The sequence below is a fragment of the Vulpes vulpes genome, chromosome 16, assembly GCF_048418805.1.
Source record: "Vulpes vulpes isolate BD-2025 chromosome 16, VulVul3, whole genome shotgun sequence".
Lineage (NCBI taxonomy): Eukaryota > Metazoa > Chordata > Mammalia > Carnivora > Canidae > Vulpes > Vulpes vulpes.
In genome coordinates this window covers 72,579,439-72,604,061 of record NC_132795.1, presented here as the reverse complement: position 1 = coordinate 72,604,061, position 24,623 = coordinate 72,579,439, and the positions used below count along the sequence as shown (strand labels likewise).

At 45.5% G+C, this 24,623-nt stretch overlaps 1 protein-coding gene across 28 annotated transcripts in view; it reads left to right on the top strand.

Annotated features, from left to right (window-relative positions):
• INPP4A (inositol polyphosphate-4-phosphatase type I A) overlaps positions 1 to 24,623 on the top strand; it is a 135,091-nt gene that overhangs the window by 79,467 nt on the left and 31,001 nt on the right. For 19 of the 28 annotated variants that reach the window (XM_072741126.1, XM_072741114.1, XM_072741131.1 and 16 more), the window contains 11 exons: positions 5,239 to 5,357; positions 7,790 to 7,906; positions 8,192 to 8,271; positions 9,876 to 9,987; positions 10,808 to 10,898; positions 11,388 to 11,535; positions 14,221 to 14,351; positions 16,638 to 16,742; positions 17,249 to 17,357; positions 22,155 to 22,338; positions 23,823 to 24,041. In XM_072741126.1, coding sequence (XP_072597227.1) covers positions 5,239 to 5,357; positions 7,790 to 7,906; positions 8,192 to 8,271; positions 9,876 to 9,987; positions 10,808 to 10,898; positions 11,388 to 11,535; positions 14,221 to 14,351; positions 16,638 to 16,742; positions 17,249 to 17,357; positions 22,155 to 22,338; positions 23,823 to 24,041 — 1,415 coding nt within the window. Of the gene's footprint in view, positions 1 to 5,238; positions 5,358 to 7,789; positions 7,907 to 8,191; positions 8,272 to 9,875; positions 9,988 to 10,807; positions 10,899 to 11,387; positions 11,536 to 14,220; positions 14,352 to 16,637; positions 16,743 to 17,248; positions 17,358 to 19,579; positions 19,598 to 22,154; positions 22,339 to 23,822; positions 24,042 to 24,623 lie in introns of all 28 variants that reach the window. The other 9 variants (XM_072741130.1, XM_072741123.1, XM_072741112.1 and 6 more) reach the window with 1 other exon arrangement.

Genomic DNA, 24,623 nt, shown 5'->3' with positions numbered 1-24,623 from the left:
ATTGGTTACATGCATACTAGTTGCATCTTTATTCATAATAGCCAACACTGGAAACAACCCACATATCCAGCACCAGGAGAATTCACTATGGTACATGCATACAGTGGAATACCACTCAGCAAGGAAAAAGAAAAGGTACTGATACATACATGATGAATCTCAGAAGCATCATGCAGAGTGAAAGAAGCCCATTCAAAAGGTTGTATATTTATGATTGTTTATGTGGAACTCAGGAAGACTAATCCACAGTGAAAAAAGACCTATCAGTGGTTGTCTAGGAGTACTGGTGAAGACCAACTGGAAGGAGCACAGGGGACCCTTTGGGCAATGGAAATGTTCTCTCTCTCTCGACTGTGGTGGCTATATCGATGTATACATTAATCAAAAGTCATTGAGCTCCACACTTTAAATGGGCATGTTTTTTTACATATCCCTCAAAGTTGATTTAAAACAAAATGTGAGAATGGTTAAAGATTGAAGGCTTTTGTAGAAGGCCCACACATGAAAGAAGAAGTAGGAAAAAAACAGAACTTGGAAGAAATGCAGACATTAAAGAAAGTAGAAGAAAATGTCAAAAAAAAAATTTATAGCCTCAAGAAAAGATGGCATATCCATAAAATAAGAACAGGATGCTGTTAAAAAAAAAAAAAGAAAGAAAGAAAAGAAAAACAAGGGCAATCTTAGAAACTTAAAATATGATTTTTTAAAAATACCTTAAAAAGTCAATAAACGTTGGAATATATTTTAGGAATTATCCCCAAAAGTAAAAATTTTGAAGCAAAATAGAAAATGGGAGAGAACTTGAAATGGAAAATTAGCAAATCCAGGAAGCCCGACATTTACAGGAAAAAAACAGAAAAGGGTAGAAGGGAGGGGAATTACCAAGAAATAAGAAGTCTGTTAGAACTGCAGTGTTTCTGGGTGACAAATGCCTACCAGGGCCCAGCATAATAATTGAAAAAGCCCCAGAACAAGGCACATCCTGGTGAGATTTCAGAGCACTGGGAATAAAATGAAGATCCTTAAACTTTCAGAAGGGGAAAGAAACAAAACAGGTCATATCCAAGGACTGGGGTCAGACTAGAGCAGAGGAGATTCTCAGGGACACTGGGAACTTGACGATGGAAAGGGAGCACCTTTACTGTGAGTGGTAAAATATTTCCAATCTGGAATTCTCTACTCAGCCAGACAGTCAAATATGAGGGGAGAAAGAAACTTACTTCAGCTTTGCAGACTCTCAAACTTCTCCCACATCCTTTCTCTGTAAGTGAGTGGAGGATGTGTTCCACCCAAACGAGGGAGTAAATTGAGAACAAGGAAGACATGGGAGCCAGAAAACAGGGCCCAGCACAAGAGAAAATCGAAGGAAATCCCACTTAGCTCATAATAATATTCACTTAACTTTACTAATGCAGAATATGGATTTAACAAAAAAAACCTTGAGCTAAACTGATCGAGTATAGAGACAGGATGAGAGTTGATGTAACCAAGGTAAAAATCTTCACTCCTGTGATAGAAATCAGGATATTTCTGATTCTTGCAAATCAAGGATGGTACAATAGCCATTTGATTGAGGCACACGGGGGAAAAACAGCTTAAAAAGGTAAGGGTGAGTTTCATCTTAAGTTATTTTTACCACAATGGGGGGAAAAAAAGAGGATTGAATGGTCAAATATTTTATGTTAAGTTTAAAATTAAGAAGCGCTCATTTTAAAACCTATAATAGACAAAACCTTAGAGGAAAATACCCTATCAGAGATAATCACAGTTGGCATTTTGGTATGGATCCTTCCAGAAATATTTTTTTATACCCACACAGTGCTATAAAGAATTTTTAATGATTTTTTTTTTTTTTTTTTGCCTGTAGGGGTGATGGGATTATCTACAAAAATGTCACGCTGGTATTTTTTTCATGTGGCAAAATGTCATTGGTATCTTTTCATTGTAATAAACCTGGAATCTGCCCCATCACTTCGGATGCCTACGTAGACTCTACTGTATGGCTGTACCATGTTTATTGTAACCAATTTCCTATTTAGATTCTTTCTAACTTGCCAATATAGACACTACCCCAGTGAATACATTTGTACATAGATCTTTCACACGTTTTGGTGATTATTTCCTTGAGGTAAATGCTTGGATACAGAATTGCAGTCAAAGAATACGTAGTTGAAATCCATATTATTGCTTTTGCCTCAACAGCACTTATCCAGCTGAGATTACAGGTGATCTGATTGGAGAGATGAGGCATACATGCCAGAGACTCATGACTTCTCTGGGAATATGCCAAAGCAATGTAAGAAACAGACAGCAGATGTGACTTTGGGCTGCTGAGGGAAAGAGCCATGGAAGCCCTTGGGCTAGGAATAAACACTGAATGAGACTTAGCTGTCTAGGGGTTGGGTCTGAAGAGCAGTTACCTGCAGGAGGGTGTGTTTTGAAGGTGGCTGTTGGCTGATTACCCCTTATCCTGACACCAGTCTTCCCGGCTTTAGCCACCTGTTATACCTCAATCTGTCCGCTGTCACTTGTGCTTGAAAGACTCAAATGTTCCTGCTTCATGTGGGTATGAGAACCCACACCTGATGAAGGGACAAGCTGAGAAAAACCAGGCCTTCAGTCACTTAAACATGAAGCTTAAGGGAGGACAAACAAGCAAGTGAAATGGTCAAATCCCTGCCTCCTGCTGCACCAGACCTAGCAGATGAAATCGAAGAGAATGTTCAAAATGAATAAAGCGTTAAAGCTTCTAGAAGAAAACAGAGGGTCACTCCCAACCTCAGGGTAGGCAAAGATTTCTCAGTGCAAAAAGCACTAACTCTGTACTTTAGTGTGCTATCACTGCCGTAACACAAATTACCATTGAACACCTTGAAACAACACAAACTTATTTACTTAGGTTAAAATCCAGTGGGTTCAGCGTGGTCTCTGCTTAAGCAGATTCTTGACAAGTTATAAAAAGGAACAACAACAAGCACATGGTGAAAAAATGCTTTGCATCATTAATCATCATGGAAATGCAAATTCAAACACATCCATTAGAACAACTATAAAATAAAGACTAACCCTACCAAATGTTGGTGGGGATGCAGAACAGCTGGAACTCATATACATTGCTGATGGGATTGTAAAATGATGCAGCTACTTTAGAAAACATATCCTCTGCTATAACCCAGAAATGTCACTGTTAAGTACTTATGCAAAAGAAATGAAAGCCCATGGCCACAGAAAGACACAAACAGGAGTATTTATAGCTCCTTTATTTACAGTGGTTCACCGCCAGAAACAACCCAATGTCCATTAATAGAATGGATAAATAAATTTTGATACATTCATACAATGGAATCTAACTCATCAGTTTGAAAAAAGAGAGTGATTATCAGTACATGCAACAATATAGATGAATCTCAAATTCAAGAACAGATAAAAGTGATGGAAATCAGAAGTTGGTTGCAAAGGTAGAAGAATTGACTGGGAAGTGTGAAGGGGAAATTACCAGTCTGGTGTTTTGAAAAAGTTTTTCATCTTGTTTTGGTGCTGGTTGTATAGGTGTGTATGATTGTCAAAACTAATTGAATTGAAAACCTAAGCTCTTTGTATTTTATTATATCCAATAAATAATGAAAATTCATAAAGGCCTGTGAGAAGATAATATACATGGATAGAAAACTAAAATTGTTTTTCCAAAGCAAAAACCAGTTTAGTTTCTATATTTTAAATCACCAATGAGCATTTTTTTTTAATTTTTTATTTATTTATGATAGTCACACACAGAGAGAGAGAGGCAGAGACACAGGCGGAGGGAGAAGCAGGCTCCATGCACCGGGAGCCTGATGTGGGATTCGATCCCGGGTCTCCAGGATCGCGCCCTGGGCCAAAGGCAGGCGCCAAACCGCTGCGCCACCCAGGGATCCCCACCAATGAGCATTTTTAAAAATGGAAATGATGAGGGCAGGAATCGGCAGAGTAAGGATCTCCAAAGAGCCTCTCCTCCATAAAGGGGCAGTGAGAACACTGGCAAAAATGGTCACAATCAATTATTTTAGATCTCTGGAAACCGACCAAAGACTTGCCACAGTCTGGGGAGCATGTATTACTCCTCAAAAAAAAGGTAATTGTCCCTACAATTGTGTTGAACTTTGATTTACCATGTATTTCATCAGTTCTAAGATGTGTGTTTTCTCATGTTTTACTTTCTATTTAATCAGAAGGTGTCTTACAATCAATAGCATATCATAATCTAATGGCCTCAGCTCCTTTCGCTTTCATAGTGCATTTCACAACAGATAGGGTGTTAGATTCAGTGGTAAAATGTGATCATTGTTCCTGTGGGTCACTTCTATGCAAGAATGATCTGAGTGTTGTCTATTTCAAAATGCTTATTAGTACAATAAATTTTGCAACTGAAACAGTTCCAAAGGAAACTGTTAGTTCCAAAAAGTAACATTTTTAGTAATCTGGCTTTTTTTTTTTCTTAAAGATTTTCTTTGTTTACTCATGAGACACACACAGAGAGAGAGAGAGAGAGAGAGAGAGAGAGAAGCAGACAGAGACACAGGCAGAGGGAGAAGCAGGCTCCATGCAGGGAGCCTGATGTGGGACTCGATCCCAGGTCTCTAGGATCATACCCTGGACTGAAGGCAGCACTAAACCACTCAGCCACCTGGGCTGCCCAGTAATCTGGCATTTGATATGAATCTTATAAGGAGAATAGATGAGCAATGACATCTTTAAAAAAAAAAACACGTTTGTGTTGCCACAGATTTTTAAATTTGCTTCCAACATGTATTCACACAGAGACCTTGGGATGCCACAGCTTAAGGCTGGCCACCATAGCCATAGGATGCAGGCATGTGTAGCTGTGTCTTGATTTTATAAACTCTGTGGCTACTTAGCTCAACTGGTTAGTTCAGTTGGTTAAGGTCAAACATATGGGTCATCAAACATTATGGGTCAGACCCCATGTGAGGTTGTGTTCTCTAACCCATGGACACAGAAAGTGCTCTTCAGCTCAGTCTTCCACTGATAGTTAGGGCCTAGTTCTCATGGGAGTGGGAGACAGGTGGGGAAGAGATTGTTTCCAATGGAAAAGGCCACCTCCATGTGATGACTAATTGTCTCATCCCCTTAGTGTCATTGATTTTTTATTTGTTTGCTTTCTTTGGGTGTGTTTGGAACAGAGAACTAATTAGAGCCTGATTTTAAAGGATTTGTTTCTTTCCTATCTTGATTCCATAGCTTGCAGTGAGTTGCATACTCCATCGCTAGATCGAAAACCAAATAGTTTTGTAGCAGTGAGTGTAACCACCCCTCCTCAGGCATTCTGGACGAAACATGCACAGACGGAGATCATCGAGGTAGGTACTGCTGGCTCTGACCCTGAAGCTCTGCAATCTTTAAACATCGCACGATGTTTATAGGCTGCGGGTGACCTGAGCGCCCTCCATGGGATCCCAGTACATTGATGCTTTTCTTCACATTCATATGAGTGGCATTATATTTGCCATATCCCTTACAATTATGGATTAGCTATTGGCTGGTTGTTTTTAAACAATGATCCTATGAGGTTATTGCCTTTTAAGAGGTAAAGAGCTCATTCTTCCTTGTCATTTTCATTTGGCTGCTGCTTTTGGAGAATTGTGTTCATTAATCAAAGTTTAGAGAGCATTAACTATTAACCAGCCTTCTTACTGGGTATACCCATATTTTTATTGGCTCTTTTCGTAGATCCTTTTGCATTGTGTTTTTTATATTTATATTTTACATTAAATTAAATGATGTGTATTCATCTTGGGACTTTTAGAAATCCCTTTTAGATAATTGAGCACCGTATATGAATTATGAAACTAAGTATAGGATCTGTGTGAGATTGTGCAGGATTTTGTTTGTGACATGAGCATCTATATTAATAGCCCCTCCCTAGGAGTCTCAAACAGACATAAACTGCATTTTCTCCTCTTCCCCCTTCATATTCTGGAACCTTTTTTCATTCTCTTGAAAACTTATTTCCAAGTTCAAATCAACAATTTGTTTTCGAAGCATTTGCTGAGCTCTGCCTGCATGGAGCACAGTGCCAGGCGCTGTGGTTGACACAAATACCTTGAAGGCCCAGTCCCTGCCTTCAAGGAGCTCCCCATCCTGTGAGTGGGGAGGCAGAGTGAGTATGGCCTCTCTCTACATAGCCGTGTGGGAGGGGGTGGAGTAGAGAGATGAGAGCAGCACCTGGGAGGTGGGAGGCGGGGAGCATCCAGCTCTGAGGATTGGAGAGGCTGCCTTGGTGGTGCTTAGTGAAATTCTGACTTAAGAGATCTGAGTGGGACTCAAGACTCTGCAGTTCTCATAAGCTCCCAGGTGATGCCATGCTGTCAGTCTGGGGACCACGTGTTGAAGAGCACACCAGAGTTGTGTGGTAGTTTTGCAAAGGCATGCAATAGGAAAGCATCATGTGGGTTTGGAGAATAACCTTATCCTGTTCTGTGTGTGCAGAAGGCCTAAGTGGGAGAACAAGGGAGAGAAGCCTTGATCATCAGGCCAGGATTTTGTATGGGCCAGTGCAGGCCTTTCAGAGAGGAGTCGCCTGACTAGATGTGTTTCAGGGAGGTCCTAAGTTGATAGTCATTTAGGGGAGTATGTAGGACCTGACTGGCAGTGGGAAGGAGTGAAGAGAAGGGGTGCATGTGACAGGCCCTGGAGGTGGGTATGTGGGGGCAGTTCATTGTTCCTGGGTGGTTGAGAATGATGGAGAAAGAAGCACCAAAGCAGACATTTGTAGCCTCCTTGGGAATAGAGCCAGAAGTAGCCGTAACCAAAGGCAGATGAAGAGTAAGGTTGGGTGGGCTGCGGCCCCAGCAGGCCACCCAGGAGGCGCTGCCCAGTAGACCTTGAGAGACTAGATGTGCAGCTGCAGAGGGAGCAGAGCTAAAGGCATGGAACCCACAATAGGCACAAACAGGAACATTAACCATTAGGCTGAGATAGTTAACCACCGCCTCAGAAAGAGAATATGTTATGGGACTCTGGGGGAGCAGGGCTAAGCTGCCAAAAATGGGCACCTGTGAGCTAGAAACTAACAGCTTGTCTTTTGAAAAGGATAGCCTTAAAAGGGTCACTTCTTAATTATTCCAACTATGGGATTCTGGAAATAAGAGATGACTTAAGCCATTCGTTTCTTTTTTCATCTGCCTTTGTATATCCTGAAGGAACAAGCCAAAGTAGTAGATCCAAATACATCACTCATCTAAAGTTGTAATACCAAGAATACATGTGGACATCCAACTTCCTTCACTTTGAGAGAATCCCTTCTAGTGAATGAGAGAATCCCTTAGAGTGAGCCCTCGGGTGTAGCTGTGCAGTGGGCTTGCCTGTGGTGGCTGCATCTGTAGAGGTCTGTCACACTACTTTGTCCTTGCTGAAAGTAGTGTTTGGGCTTGTTTGTAGGCATCCATGTAGGCTCCCATGAGAGTCTGTGTTGATCCAAGTCAGTAAGAAGACTAGTGTCTCATTCTGAAAATGTTGGTGTGTTTCAAAAGCAATTACTTGGAAAAACATAACACTATATTCTGATTTTTTTTAAAAAAGATTTTATTTATTTATTCAGGAGAGACACAGAGAGAGAGAGAGAGAGAGGCAGAGACACAGCCAGAGGGAGAAGCAGGCTCCATGCAGGGAGCCTGATGTGGGACTTGATCCCGGGACTCCAGGAACATGCCCTGGGCTGAAGGCAGGCGCTAAACAGCTGAGCCACCCTGGGATCCCCTGTATTCTGATTTTATTCTCTTTTCTGTTCTAGGGAACCAACAATCCTATATTTCTAAGCAGTATTGCCTTCTTTCAAGACTCTCTCATCAATCAGATGACACAAATCAAACTCTCTGTGTATGATGTCAAAGATCGATCTCAGGGAACAGTTAAGTAACACGTTGTGGTTCATGAGATTTTGTTCCCTTTTTATAGAGTTCTGTAATCATCTAAGTGAGAGGTGAACACAGATTAACTTCACTGCTTTGCTCACAGATTAACTGATGTTCAAATGTATTTGTCTTTAGGAATTTCTTCTTGAGCATCCCTATTGGGCTCCTGAGATAGGGTCAGATGTGTTGTGGGCACCAGCCAGCTGGACTTCTCTAGGGCCTGATATTGGACCAGAAGTAAAGCAAGCGTACTAATGCCTTCTCTCCCCACTTTTCCTCAGATGTATTTACTGGGCTCTGGAACATTCATTGTCAAAGATCTGCTCCAGGACAGGCATCATAGGTTGCATTTAACACTAAGGTTGGTATTTAACTTTATTCCCTTGAAAGGATATAGAATTATGCAGTCCAGGGACAGATGGCAGGAAAGGCCTCATTTCCTGCACAGAAAGAAAGCCCAGCCCCTCCCAAAGGCTGGGATAAGTGAGGAGGTGGTTACTCACCGAAGTGGGATTAAAACTCAGCCCATCAGAAGACCTTTAGGGAATGGCAATGTGCAATATCCATAGGAAACATAAGCCCTGTTTTATGCGGATCTAAGGGAAAACCTAGATATGTATTTGGTAATACTTAGCATTTTTGTCTATTATCTTTTCCCATTAGAATATGATCTCCAAGGCAGCAGGGTTTTTGTCTACTTTGCTTCATTGCTGTATCCTAAGCATCTAGAACAGAGCCTGTTTTCAACAAATATCTATGGGAGGAAGGAAGGGGAATCCCCACTTTATCCCTGGAAAGGAGATGAAAGAGGTCAAAGATGTCAGCCCTTCCCAAATTCATTTCAGAGACAATTCTCATGGAAACCCTAACGTGGTGTATTTTTTTTCCCCTCAAAGTTAGTTGGGAAGCTAGTCCAAAACAGCAAGAAAGACTTAACAAAGGTTAATGACCTGCTGGATAGTGCACCATTCTAAGGCTGTAGAGGTAGTGGTGTTACAGGCATGGGCAGAGCAAGACCCCTGCTGTGGCCCTTGGTTTGCATAAAGAGCCTGATTCAGGCTGAAGGACAAGTCTTACAGAAGATGCAAGGGGTCATGTGGGGCAGAGGGCTGCTGAGAGGAAAATATTCAGGTATATCATATGCCAGAACTAACTCTAGTTGCATCAGAGCTAAATGTAAGAAATGGACATCATCCTTTTGAAAAGGGGCTACATAGGACTCTTGAGCAGAGAGCATGGGGAGGCACTTTTCTACAGATAAGAACAATGAGAAGAAGTCACAAAGGAAATTGTCAGTATATGTGACCACATAACAATTTTGGACCTTGCTAAATCAGACATCTTAAATAAAAAGCCAGAGGCTTTAAGGTATCGCTGGGGCTTCCCTGGATGAGTCAGATGGGCCCAGGCAGCTGGCAGCCATCCTGAGGGATCTTAAGGTGAAGCTGACTAGGGCCAGAGAGGCATTAACTTTATCATATCAGGATTCAATGGCTTTGGGAAACCCTTAGCTTACTTGGGGTCCAGATCTAGGTCTTGGGTCTAATCACAGCTTATGGGTTTATGGGAGGGAGCAAAAGGGGGCTTCATGCCAGAAGAAAGTGCTCCCCAGTCCCTGTTCTGAGACGTGTCCTCATCACTCTCTAGGGCAGGGGTCAGCCCAGGTGCTGATGGGTGCCTCCCAAACAAGCACTGGCTCTTCCCCTGCAACTGTACCCCAGGCACATCCATGCTTCTCTGGGGTGCTCTGTCTCCTCTCAGATGCTGCCCTTCCCTGTGCTTTCATGTTTCCTTGTGTGCCTCCCCCAGAGCCTGTGCATGTAGTGAATGCTGCTGACTGACTGGCAGGCCAGATCCTGGCACTCCCAGGACCCCTTGATGACCCAGGATGGCTGAGCTTTGCATTTAAGCAGAAAATGAAATGCAGGTACAATGCCTCTTACCAAAGTACTTTGCCCACCGCAGATCTGCAGAGAGCGACCGCGTGGGTAACATCACTGTGATTGGCTGGCAGATGGAAGAGAAGTCAGACCAGCGACCCCCTGTGACCCGGTCTCTGGACACTGTCAATGGGAGGGTGAGTGTGCCACCTTGCTCTTCTCTGTTAGAAGGAGTAGGAGGACCTGATGGACTTTGCCTCTGTGCTCAGCGAAGGGAAAGACAGGGCTCCCGAAGCAGAATGTGCCAGTCTCCGTAGGCACTTCTCAAAGTATCAAGAAGGGGGGTTACCTCAGGGAGCATGACATGCAAGGCTCTGCTGGGTGGGAGCCTATCTGGAGGAGCTGCAGTCAGGAGGGGAGAAGGTGGCTAGTGAGGGTATGGAATGAGACTTGGATTAGTTTGTTGTAGTTTCCCTCCCATGTACACTTGTGCCCTACAGCCACTGTATGCACATCTCCTATCTATACACCCTCTGCAGCCTCTCACATACCTTTCCTCCTCTCCATCTTCACTCTCTCTCTGTCACTCTGTTTCCCATGCACAGTCGCTCACATAGGTCCCTCATGCTCTCAGACTGCAGTTCTAATATACCAAACATTGGTAATTGGTCATTGCTGTAAAGTATGGAAATAACTCATTTTACCCAAAATAAGCCCAGGATGTCACCTGTGCAAACATTCCCAAGCGTCATCTCTTTCTTCCTCTCATTCTGTATGTCACAACACCACAACACCAGGTGAAGTGACCTAGTCACTAGAAAATCGTGTGTGTGGCCCAAGTGCAGTGTACTGGCAAGTGGATTAATATGTGGTGTAGGCAACGTATTTACTGTAGAGTTAATGATGAATACAATTTTAAGAATTCTTTGATGATGCATATGGACTCCATTTCTGCTGAGTGATTTAGAGTTGTCTGAGTCTCACTGTTTTTCTCTGCTTTTCTGCACACATTATTAGATGGTTCTACCCGTTGATGAGAGCTTGACAGAGGCACTGGGAATCCGATCCAAGTATGCTTCGTTGAGAAAAGACACTTTACTGAAATCGGGTAAACAGCTTCCTCCGTTGGTACTCTTGCCACTCTTGTGAGTGTCCACTCGGGCCCATGCTGACCTTTTCCTCCCTGCCCGCTCTGATTGTCACGGCCAGGCATCCCGACTGTCACCACCCTGCCACATTTCTAAGTGCAGTGCTTTTTGCCAGCATGTGGAGTTAGTAATACTCCAAGCAAGGGGAGGGGGTGGGGAGTCCCCTCCTTCATTTCACTCTCATTTTGCCTTGGGTTTGGTGACTGACAACCTCCCCACCCCAGCCCCTGCACTTGAGAGTTAGTTACACGTCCTGGGACAAGAAGATTGCATGTCTCAAGGGAGGAGCAGCCAGGCTCAGTCACTTGGTGGACTTTGGTTTAAAGGTTTTAATTTTCTTGAGATGAACAGTAAGAAGCACCATTGAAGGCCTGGGGAGGAGGGCATATGCGGCAGATGTGTAGCCAGCTCACACGCAGCCTTCATCTCCTCCACATCCCCCACCTCAGTGTTCGGCGGAGCCATCTGCCGCATGTACCGATTCCCCACCACGGATGGCAACCACCTGCGGATCCTGGAGCAGATGGCAGAGAGCATCCTCTCCTTGCACGTGCCCCGGCAGTTTGTGAAGCTCTTGCTGGAAGAGGATGCGGCCAGGTGAGGCCATGTGGAGAGGCCAACCACCCATCATGCCCTTCCTTTCCAGAAAGCTCTTAGATGTGGTGGGTAGAGCACTGGCAACAGAGGCCAGCTTCAGATCCAGCCTCTGCCACTTGTTTGCTCTGTGGCCTCAGCTTGCTGAAGCCTGCGTTTGCTCACCTATATCCTAGAGTTTCTGTGTGAGGCCTTCCCTTCCCCTCTCCTGTTCCCTCTCAGTGATGAGGAATGGCTGCTCATTCTTTGGTCCTGGCCACCTGGGTCAGTGGTTTTCTAGGGTAGGGCCAGAGTGATACAGGCTACAGAGAGCTAAGTATGACCCATTGGGGCCCTCAGCTCCTTTGTATCCCTCAGCCCGAGGCATATTCCATCGATCCCATGGCAGAGAGAGGCCGGAGGGGTGGTTCAGTGCCGCAGATCGCAGAGCATGTTGCCTGTGTTCCTCAGATGTCATTTCTCCTTGCTGTCATAAGACAGTGTTAATTATGAACACTATAATAGCATGAAAGGAAACAATGCAGTCAGAATCTTACTATTTCAATACAGCCATTTTTAAAAATTTTTTTCTTGAAAAAAAATTCAATGTAAGAATGACAAGAATAATGCAATGAGCTGCTTTATCTATGTGTACAATTTCATATTTATTTTAATGTTAAAACTTTCCTTTCTGCTTTTCCATATTTATACAGATTTTCCGAGCTACCCTGTATAGTTGCATAGGTCTTCAGGTTTCACTTATAATTTTAATTATGGCATAACTTCCCATTATTTGGTATACTAGATTATAACCTTAAAGAGTATACTCATTTCACCAGAGCTCTGGTTTTGAGGCTTTTGTTGTTGTTGTGTTTCATCATACCAGTTTCACACACGTGACTGGTGTTGTGCATGGTGTAAAAGGCTTCTTAATGAGTGAGACAGACTGTGGAAGACAGTCCCTCTGGAGCAGTGGGGATTGCTCTCAGAGCCCAAGCTGCGTGAGCAGTGTGCAGAAATTAGAAGGGATGACGAGGAGGAGGGTGGTCAGGGCAGGCCTCTGTGGGATGGTGGCATTAAACTGGCCCCCGGAGCGCAAGAAGGAGCTGCATGAAAGACGGGCAGAGACACTGGAGAAGGTCCATCAGCAGCCACAGCAGACGGGGCTCATGTACTCATGAACAGACCCACAGCTGCAGGGCCAGTTGGCCAGCAGTGAGCAAAGACATAGGTCTCACCGCAGCTCGTGTGCGTATTCTTTTACTTTGATTTTGCTAATTTCATAATAATAAAATGGTATAACTTTCTTTTTAACTTCAGACAATTCAGTAGATTCCATAAAGTTAACTTTTTTTCCCTCCAGAGGAAAGCATGCATAGTATAAAAACCAAACAGGGGGCAGCCCCAGTGGCTCAGCGGTTTAGCGCCGCCTTCAGCCCAGGGTGTGACCCTGGAGACCTGGGATCGAGTCCCATGTCGGGCTCCCTGCATGGAGCCTGCTTCTCCCTCTGCCTGTGTCTCTGCCTCTCTCTCTCTCTCTGTGTCTCTCATGAATAAATAAATAAAATCTTAAAAAAAAAAAAATAAATAGCGCCAGAAGGCTTTGAACAATGACGTAAGTCTTGGGGCCCTCTACTCTGTGATCTGCTTCCTAGAAACAATGCTTTCAGCTGTTTTGGTGTTTACCACTATATTTCTAAATAAACATATAGCGTACTCTCTTAACCAGTTTTGGGGATTGGCTACTGATTCCATGAGATGAGGATTTCAGGTCTTTTGTACTTTCTTCAGCTTCCTAATATGGTTATCCTTCTTTTTTTAAAGTCTATCTTGTGTTTTCATTATTCTGATTATGTAGCTATTATTTACTGCTGAACTAAGACATTTATGTTTCAATTCTTAAACAGCTTTTATTTTTCTGGAGGTGACAGATCCTCTTTTTTCTTCTCTTCTCCCTTTCCCCTTTCCTTGCCTTCATGCTACTTTTAGATTTAGACAGCTCATTTCTCATGGAGACAGAGAAAGTAAGCACAGCCCCCTCTGGCCCTTGTCCCTGACCCCGAGGGACAGCACAGAAACAAAGGGGGCCGAGTGAGTGCAGCAGAGCGTGGCTGCCCAGTTCCCAGCAGCTGTGGATGTGGATCGCTGTGTGGGATCCTTATGTTCTGCGGCAGTATTCTTAGGGGCAGGGCAGGAAGGCCTGGCTTCCCCAGAACAAGGGGGCCATGAGAAGCTGTCTCACAATAGCCCCTGGGGGAGACAGGTAAGTGAGATGGCCTCAAGTACTTGCTTATAAGCCTCCACTCGTCTCATCTTCCAGAAGAGTCTCACATCCTTCTGTCTGCCCAGATTCCAAAGGGCTGCCTGCGTGGCCCGTGTGAGTCCTGGCAGGAGCCACTCCCCTAGAGCCCCTCTGCTCCACCTAGTTCCCCCGACATTTGACAGGGTTTCTGTGAGAAGGGTCTCTGTGTGCTTTTCCACATGGTAGGTAGTCTGCCCTTCATAAAGCCACTACCCCTAGAGTGGTCTGTTGTGCTGCCCCACCGCTTGCTCTGTAGATGTGTAGTGTAGCTGTGGTCTGAGGCCTCCCCTGGCATCGACAATACTTCTGCCTCCATTCTGTTCTCCTGCTTGGTTGGGACACCTGCGCCTCTCCCAGGGAAGTGAGGTGGCTCCGTGGCCTGACGTGCATGTGTGTCTTACTTGCAGAGTGTGTGAACTGGAGGAGTTGGGGGATCTCTCCCCTTGCTGGGAGAGCCTTCGGCGCCAGATTGTCACTCAGTACCAGACCATCATCCTCACGTACCAGGAGAACCTGACCGACCTCCATCAGTACAAAGGTGGGTGCTGGGTCTCCACTTTCCCAGCTGAAGCATGAGAACCTGGCTCAAATACTCTCTCCAGCAGACGCTCTAATGGATTTTTTTAAAAATAGATTTTCCTGTAGGTGTGAATTTTTTCGTATATGGATTTCTCAGATCTTAATTAAGAAGACAAGTATGTGATTTGCATTGAAAATTCCTTCTACGGTGTCATCTGCCAAAGCAAGTAATGTAGGATGAAATTTAGGGGAGATGAAATCTCAGGCTGTTGGTTTGTGTTATTTTTTTGTCTTGGTCTTAAAATGCCCAAAGGAAATGCCCCCAAAGACATAAAGCATTTGCTTTGAGACAAAGCAGTTTCCTAGATTTCCCAGTTTAAATATTCAACAGTCCTGGGGATCCTTGGGTGGCTCAGCGGTTTAGCGCCTGCCTTTGGCCCAGGGCGCAATCCGGGAGTCCCGCATCGGGCTCCCGGCATGGAGCCTGCTTCTCTCTTTGCCTGTGTTTCTGCCTCTCTCTCTCTCTCTCTCTTTCTCTCTATGTCTATCATGAATAAATAAATAAATAAATAAATCTTTTAAAAAAATAAATATTCAACAGTCCTTGTATTGAACATCTGAATTGTCTGAGTGGAGCTCTCCATTTTAAGGCTCAAAAGAGAAAGTGAAGGGCAGCGCGGGTGGCTCAGTGGCTCAGTGGTTTAGCGCCGCCTTCAGCCCAGGGTGTGATTCTGGAGACCCGGGATCGAGTCCCACGTCGGGCTCCCTGCATGGAGCCTGCTTCTCCCTCTGCCTGTGTCTCTGCCTCTCTCTCTCTCTCTCCGTGTCTCCCATGAATAAGTAAATAAAATCTTTAAAAAAGAGAGAGAAAGTGAAGTACAGGCACCTCACCTTTTTTCTTAAAAGATCCTGTTTGATGTTCAAAATAATCTAAACATAGATTTAGAAGACTAATCTTAATTCCCTTTTTATTCCAAAATTGAATCAATTTTTTGGTTTTCATTACTTTTCTTCTCTATCTTCAGATTCTCTCCACCTCCCCCACTACATAATGGAATTTCAAGATTAAAAGAAAATCATAAGTCCTTAATATTAAGGTTTTGACATAGAACATATGAACATCTCCATGAACTTGGCTGAGGAGAAGCCAGATACAGTTATGAGGACAAGATGATGGTGTGCTTGGGTTTGGTTTGAATCTGAAGGGCAGGTCTAAATGTATTGGCAGCAGATGACTAAAGAAATTTAGGGACCTCCCTGTGCTGGATACCTGTTACCTGGGAAAGCAGGAAATCCACAGGAGCTTGAGTTTCCAGAGCAGAGTATCTCAAGTGTCAATGTGTATCCCTGATCCCTAAAGATCTTGCTACAGTGCAGATCTAGGATTTTGAAATGCAGATCTGCATTTCAAACAGGCTCTCAGGATGCCACTGCTGCTGACCTCTGAGCCACCTGCAAGTAGCAAACCCTGAAAGACAATCTTCTCACACAAAATGCAAAGCAGACAATGGGTGGTCTGTATTTCATATACTGGTACAATTTAGCTTTTATCACTAGAGAGAAAGTTTATTTCTTCTCTTCTTCTGATTATCAGGTAATTTGTAATCCCTTTCTTTTCTAGGCGTGCAGTCCTTAATTAGTGTTGGATTCTGATCCTAGAAACAAGATTGTAGGTTTAGTTACAAACATCATCCAACCTCCTTAACCTCCCTGAGGATAATCAAGGGAACATGTTTAGGTTTGTGTTTGGAGGGCCAGGATCCATAGCTATGTAGCATTTGTTCATCTTGATAGATCTGAGGTGACGAGTAGATCTTTTCATCTCTTTGTGGGATTGAGATGTGTTGCTGTAGTTGAACCAATTTCTTAGATCTTGCATGATGGCAATCTCCAGGGTTGGAACAGGCAGTCCCTGGCAGGGGCCCATTTGCTTTATATAGTAGTGCTGACATCGTGTTGCACAAAATCAGTCTTTGTGTCAGACTTCTCAGTTGAGAGCTGAGTCACAGGAAGGCAGGGCACCGATAACCATAGCCTTCTGAAGCTGCCTTTACCCAGCTATGCTTACCACTTGAGCACCCGGAACCAGTCTTCTGACCAGTGAGCTGCCCTCCCTCCAGGGTTTCACCTACCTGCTATAATGGAAATGAAATGTGCTCACGGTCAACTCAGAATTTCCTAGGCCACTCCCAGCATGTACCTGCTTACTCTCAGCAGCTTCCTGAAAATATTACTGTTCTCCTTGCTATTCCTGAATACAGGGTACATGTCAGTGGTCCTTGTTTTCTCCTATTCTGTTTCTCAGGTCCCTCGTTTAAAGCAAGCAGTTTGAAAGCAGATAAAAAGTTAGAATTTGTTCCCACAAACTTGCACATACAGAGGATGAGAGTTCAAGACGATGGGGGGTCAGGTAACTATTTTTCTGTTCCCTTGCTAAATCACACTGCATTTCCTTCCTCCCTGTGTGCCCGGTTCCCAGGCTGCCCCACATATGCCCAGCCTTCCCTGTGTGTTCTTCTGCCTGGCAACTCAGATAAGAGACATGTCATAGGACCTTTGTAAGGTCTGTGTCCCCTAGTCTCTGCCCTCCCTCTTTTCCTTCCCCTGGTCTATCCTCCCTCCAGCTTCCCTTTGTGTTTCTGGGACAGAAAGTCGCCTGGCAGTTATCCTTCCCAAGGAGGGATGCAAACTAGGCACTGCCAGAAATTGCTTCTGGCCGTTGAGACACCCCCTCTCTGCTGAAATGATGGTGCTGGGCCCCAGGACCCTCAGACAATCCAGGCTGTGGGACTGAGGGAACAGGCTGCCTGGAAACGGGCAGAGGGGCAGGGTCCCAGAGTTTCATGCATCTCCCTGTAGCTGGCTCATCCACAAGCCTGAGCCCAGAGTAACGGAGAAGAGCTTTCTGTCATTCAGATCAGAACTACGACATTGTCACCATTGGAGCGCCAGCAGCACACTGCCAAGGTTTTAAGTCAGGAGGTCTCCGCAAAAAGCTGCACAAATTTGAAGAGACCAAGAAACAGTAAGTACTGAGAGGGTGTTCATGATTCTTGTACAGCTGTCTGGTGCTTCCCAGGTTAATAAATAAATAAATAATGTGACCGCAAAAACATCCAGCCATCCAATGTGCTTTTGTGTGGCGGGAGGAGCTGCCTCATGGCCCCTGTGCTTCTCTGTGTGTGACCAGCTGGGTGGTGATGAGGGCACCTGAGTAGTGGTCCTGCAAACAAACAGCAAATCAAAGTCCCCCTTGAAGGTGACTACCCTGTGTGGACTCTCTGCTGGCTCAGTTGTCCCTCAGAGCCCTTGGTCTGTCACACCGGATGTGTGGTGTGTGTTGAACACCACAGAATGTGAAGCCTGCAAGAGATTGTCTCCTTTCCTAAAAGGACTGCAGTGGTAAACACTCTTTGTCTTAAGAAGGTTAGAGTAAGGTTGGGGGGTGGAAGGGGAATAGCACACAGCCACAGTCCAAACAAAAAATTGTGGAGCATGCAGTGAGGTGTGGCTCAGGCATGGTGATTTGAGGACAGGAGTTGAGGGAGAGAGGGTTGGCCTTGCTGGTAGCCTGCTCAGTGCGGGTCCATGTGCTGGTGACCAAGGATGTAGGGTGATAGATATAGGTCAGGCCCTGACGGGCTTCAGCCTTGCCTAGGAGAACATAAGTGAACAACACCATTTGGAGCAAGCAGTGCCATGCTTGGAGCAGGGGTGACAGAGAGAGAGCCATAAATCCCAGCTGTTGTGTTGGATATGTGGGAGGCATTGGTGATGTTCCAGAATGTCACCCGTCAAGACTTAAATAGATGAGGGAGGCAAGTGTAAGAAGTAGAGGCGATGAGTATAGATAGTCCTGTAAGATCCATGGACCATGGAGTAGAGGAAGTAGCACGCAGTGTCTGCTTGGGGAAAAGGATTATTACTTGATCATGTGGTCAGACTGATGGGGATGACAAAAGTGACAAGGTAAGTTGATAGAGCAAGGTTCTGGAGCAAAGGCCAGACCAGGCAGGTAGTCCTAGAAGGGACAAGAGAAGGTGGGTGCAGAGAGTTTGAGGAGTAAAGAAACAAGCTGAAGATACCATGGATCAGCCTCTGCAGAAGGTGGAGTTGAAAGACTGGGACTTACCAATGGAGACTGGAACAGTTGGAGGAAAGGTGAAGCCCATAGGCCCAGGGAGTATCAGGAGAATCGACAAGGCAGCCAGGTGGAGAGGAGAGCATTAGCACCTGCTGGGGAATCAGAGGCTATGTGTTGCCGTGGCCAGGAGTCAGGACATGGCTTGAAGAAACTGATCACATACTGGATCAAGGAAGGGTGAAAGGTCAGGCACAGTGGCCAATCATGGGCCCAAGGGGATCTCGGATGCAGCTAGGAGCTTTCGCCCATGGTGTGCAGCTGGAGGGGTGAGCCAGCAGGTGGAAGAGAACACACTATTAGAAATTGTCACTCAGATGTGTGCACAGGATGCCCAGAGCCAAGGGAGCCCTCCAGGCAAGAGAAGGAAATAACAAAAAGGGCCAGTGGTTAGGAAGGGGAATTCCAGCCTTCAGGGTGGGGCAACGTTCCTGGGAGGCCCCCAGATAGCTCACTTGACCTTGATTGATCCCACCAAGGGGTCTTCCCCTGCCTAGACAAGCCAGGTAATCAGACTGGCCTGTTCCCTGGGAATTACAGTGAAGAGGAGGCTTCCTGTGCCCACCATAGCTCTGCACAGCCAGTCAAGAGATCGTGTGTCTGTCACTCCATTGCATGTGACTGTGTGGGGGATTTGAGGATGCCATGGGGGCCCCAGCAGGGAGAGCCCATCAGAAAGAGGGTGCCACTGTCCATCCCTGCCCCAGAAAGGTCCAGATGTTGATACCTGATTACTCTGTTAACTTCAGAACTTATTTCCAAAATGTCTCTGGAGTATTTTTCAAATCAATTATATAAATTTTCATTTAATTTCCTCCTAATGTTATAAAACCACCTGAAGAAATGATTTTCATTATTTGAACTATACTTTAAATGCAGACATAACTTGCCCACAGGTAGAATGTCTCCCTGGGCTTGCGCACAGACACTGGTATTGCTGTGATGAGTAAGCAAATGGGGCTCAGAAGTTTTATTGGCCCTGTCATGGGTGCCTCAACATGTAAATTTCAAGGAACTTTGTCAAAAGATAACTTGGCTTTTTAATTTTTTATTTTGCATTTGGTGTTTGCTAACTGCTAATATTTCGTTTTGGTTCTTTTCTTTAGCAGTTTTGAGGAGTGTTGGTGAGTTTTCTGTCTGTGGAGAGTGTTTGTTTGGGTCTTGCTCTCCTGTAGAGAAAGCCTGTGTTGTCCCCTCTTCTGTCAGGTGCCTCAGCCCTCTGTGCCACCGGGGGCCCCTGGTTATAGCCTCGTAGACAGAATTATCCCTTCCAACTGCAATGTTCTTTGATAATGAATAGCCCGTCTTCATCCTACCAGTTCACCTTCAAAATCTGGCAGCAGTTCGTTGCTGTGCGCGCTCTGAGAGAGGACTCTGTTTCTCCCAGGCCGGGCAAGTCCCCAGTGCTGGGATTTCAAGTCAACCCATTGGTATGGTTGGGAATCCCTTTCTGGCTTCTTTTATGACAGTCTTAGGGCTTTGATTTTCACTTTACCATCACCTCTTAGGGGAATGAAGCCAGCATCCATTTTAATGATAATTTAGGCGGATATTCCAAACAGTGTGACTTGGGCCAGTTATCCCCCACTCCCGAGGGCAAACCAAGAATTAAAATAACCAAGTGACTTTTCCTACCAAAGATGGCAGCCAAACCACTGTGTCTACTGCCTGGGGTCTCCACTACTGCCCCAGGCTCTCCCCCATCATGCTTAGCATGCTTACTCAGGCACAGCTAGCACTCTACAGTGGCACTTCACTTGGTGACAGGCCCCAGGAGCACTTGCAGCCCATGAGAACTGCTGCCATCTCAGAACTGGTGAGGCTTGGCGTCCATGGCTGGGCCCTGCCTAAGATGGCAGAGCTCTGCAAGGCATAGCTGGATGTGCTGAGGAGGGAACCTTCTACCCAGACTGAGACCTCCTGGGCTTTTCCCATTTTTAGGATGACATAGGTGAGCACATGTGCTTGTATATATACCATCATCCCTAACAACAGCTCTTTGAAATTTACTCTTCCACACCTGGGCCATATGCTTCCTGTGCGTAAGTCCCAGATTATTTTTATTAGAACTGACCTTAAGAACACAAGGTGAGTAGGGGGTGGTGCTTTCCTTCTGGGTTGGGGGACGGTATGTACTGCTTGAAGTGTACACAACCATCTACCATACACACATGTATATCTGCATGAAGCACACATTACACATGTGCTCGAAGTATTGGGGCCAGGGAAGAACAGATTTTTAAAAATCCTATTTGAGATTGTATTTTTAAGACTCAATTGTCAAGTGGCAGCTATTCATTTGCAAGAGTGATTGCAGATTGGAAAGTAGTTGTGTGCACATTGTGCTGTGAAATTACTTCTCAGATCACGCAGGCTTGGTTGCGATCTGCTGCATGGGCTTCTGGCAAATCCATTGTGTTTTATCGTGGTGTGTGGGTTTGGGGTGTTGTTTCTTTCTGGGGTGCTTTGGTTTTTGGGTTTTGCATGTTTACACCATAGTCTGTCAAGGGAGGTTTCTTGGGGACCTGTCTTCAGGGTCGAGAGCCCAGCAGGGGAGGGTCTCAAGTCCTTATATCCAAGGGAAGCCATGGAGGTTGTGCTCCTCCACCTTCTCCCTCCTACCCAAAACCCAAAGGGAAGCTAGCTCTTTGAGGGGACCAGTGAGGGCTGAGAAGGATGAGGACCAGTGAAGGATGAGAATCCCATTCCAGCTAGAGCTCACAACTTCAGATTCCAGGAGACATCCTCACTGGTGCCTCATACTACTAGAGAGTAGTATGCTTTTGTTGGCTTCCTCATATAGTCTGAAAAATAAATTTATTCATTTACATTGATTTAGGATCCTAGCTGAGAGACTTGGGTTTATCATGTCCATCTAGAATGGCCAGACATATTCTCCAGGCCCCACACAGCCGGGACATGCAGCCATTTCTCCCAAGGCTGGCACTTGTGCCTTGCAGGGACTGGGCTATAGCTTTGACATTAATCCTAAGATCCCATACTGCTTGGTGATGAAGGAAGGAGGAAGAACCAGGTTTTCAAAGCTGTTGAAGTGTCCAGGCCTGGCCTCTGGCTTAGCATGTTCTTTACCTCCTTGTCATCTGCTGAAATATTTTTCAAAGTAGAGAAGCACTGGAGGAGGAAGTCTGGTTTTCAGGGTCAGAGGTGTGAGGGAGAATTATGGGTGTGTGCACAGAAAATTTGAAGATTGGCCAAATGGAGAAAGAGATTTCTTGTGGAAAGTCTGGTACCCACAGCAGTTTCCCTTCACTGTGATAAACTGACCCCTTCTGAGATCAGCAGACTCTATGCCTCCACCTCAGTACTGCTGATAAGGTGACAGGTGAGGTTCTTAGGTAGAAGGTTATGAGCATTTGGGTAATTATTGGATTCAATATCTGCATACATATTTGCATAAGAATACAGACAAAAAGAGAGACAAAAGACTTCATTGTGTTTTAATATTTCAACCCTTCTACCATATAGAAGACAGAGAGAATCATAGACAGAAAGAATCTCTTGAGATTTGCTTTTACCCATCATCAGCTGGACTAGCCTAGAAGAACATCTCTGAGTATCAGAATGCTTTACTTGGTGTTGGTTGTGGGCTGGGGTTGGGAGGCTGCTACCATCCTCATAGATTTGAGAAAACTCCTTAGAATCTGTTCTTATCCTTTTTAGTACACCATCCAGCTGCCAGTCCATAATCTACATACCACAGGACATCATCAGAGCAAAGGAGATCATTGCCCAGATCAATACCCTGAAAACCCAAGTGAGTTACTATGCAGAGCGGCTCTCGAGGGCGGCCAAGGACAGGTCTGCCACTGGCCTCGAAAGAACCCTCGCCATTCTGGCAGACAAGGTAGGAGGCACTACCCTGCTACATGTGGGATGGGGGCTTCCTTGGGTTTCTGGAAACCCTTGGACACCCCATGTGTGTCCTTCGAGCTATCCTACAAGAGGTGACATTGGCATGACCTTGAAGGTCTAGCTTAAATTTTAGTTCCCCCAAAGGCCCAGGGAGGTTTGGTGATTTGCCTGTGGTCACAGAGCTGAATGGGGGCAGGCCCAGGACAGCACCCAGGGCATGTGATTTCAGCCGCTGCTTCATTCAGATGTGTCTCCCCTCAAGCCCACGGGGTCCATTGTGGAGGCTGGGATAGTTCCACAGCTTTCTTAGCAACTGCTTACTCAGTGCATTTTTTGCCAATTTTTATTGATTGGAATTTGAAAAAAAGAAACTGAGTTATTATACAGACATACCATAAGGGAAATGTAACTTCATTGGCTTACATAAAATCAATAAACCATTTTCTAGTTAGCTGTAATTTGATCCTGATTAAAAATATATATAGGGCCACCTGGGTGGCTCAGTTGATTAAGCATCTAACTTGATTTTGGCTCAGGTCATGATCTCAGGGTTCTGGGATCAAACCCAATGTCCGACTTTGCACTCAGCAGGGAGTCTGCTTGCAGTTTCTCTCCCTCTCCCTTTGCTCTTTGCCCCACGTGCATGTGTGCGCACACACACACTCTCTTTCTCAAATAAACAAATATTAAAAATATATATATAAATATTAGTCCATACTGGGGAGGGAATTAGATATACCAGATCATTTTGATGGATGATGCTTTTTCAAATTACTCAGTCTCTCAACACACACATACACACACACACCCGCACACACACACACATATGCATGCATACGCATACACACATGTATAGAAATTCTGATCATACTTCCCCACTCACACCCACTTTGCTAGGGTGAGGTGCCGTTCCTGATAATAATGTGTTATATCCTTCACATGTGTTCACTCAGAAAAAAAAATTGAGAGCTAGGAATTAGATCTACTTGGAAAGGAAAGATAATGTTATGAGAAGGAAAATTATAAGCCACAAAACTCCTGCTGCATACAGAATTTCCCAGAACTCTAGTGCTGTGCTGAGAGTCCCACTACCCCCAGAGTCCAGGGCTTCAAGTATGAGATAAAAAAGATAAGACATAAGTGATCAAATCAAATTTCTGCCTGTCCCCTGGAACTAGAGAAGACAGTCCAGGAAGTCAGTGAAGGCAAGGATACTGGGCTCTCTTCAGGCCCTTCCTTGAGTCATGTCAGGCTCAGAGGCAGGCAGGATCGAAGAATGTCAGAGATTTCTCGACCTCCCTCATTCTCCCTGTGTTCTCTAGTCCTTTTGTGGGAGCCTCAGCCGTGCCGAGGACTCTTGCACTATGGAGAAGGGTGTGCAGCTGGGTCTTGGGACAGTTCCTGAGCTCTTAGAGATAACTGGCCTTGCAGCCCCTCTGCTGAGGGCTCAGTGGCTTTGGCTTGTGTGTACTGCAGACCCGGCAGCTGGTCACCGTGTGCGACTGCAAGCTGCTGGCCAACTCCATCCATGGGCTGAACGCGGCGCGGCCTGACTACATTGCTTCCAAGGCCTCCCCCACATCGAGTGAGGAGGAGCAGGTGATGCTTAGGAATGACCAGGACACCCTCATGGCTAGGTGGACGGGGAGGAACAGCCGGTCTTCTCTGCAGGTGGACTGGCACGAGGAGGAGTGGGTGAGTCTGCTGCCCGTGGCCCTCATTCTGCTGTGCTTGCGTTGAAAAATTCTAAGCCTCTTGCCAGCCCCTCCCCCTAGAGATACCCTAACAGGCCGGCTGGTTGGTAGACAAGCTCCAAGCCTCCTTCCCAGATGGCTCTGGGGCCACCTGATTTAGGGAGGGAAGTGGCATTTTCACACTTTGTGTCCATCAGAGGGGCAGGGCTGCTGCAGGCCAGGCTGTGTCAGACCTGGTTGTAGAGGGGGTGATGTTCTCCGTGGAGCCTTTACCCTGCTGGAGGCCTGTCTGCTAAAGACCAGTGAGGCCCCCTGTTTCCTCAAAGCTCTGCACCCAGTTAGCCCTTCTGGGGCCATGTGTATTTGGGGGGTGGGGGAGGAATTTGGAGATGCTACCTGACATTGTATGCCTTGCATTTTGCTTCCTCACGAGGTGGCCCTGAGAGCTGCATCTGTCTCTCCTGAGGGAGTGACACCTCACACAACTCGTTTTTGTCATTTTGGGGGACTACCACTTGGAGGCATTTTTCTGTGAAGCACTGAATTTTTAGCAGCGGAGTGCTCCTCCAGGCCTGCCCTGGTG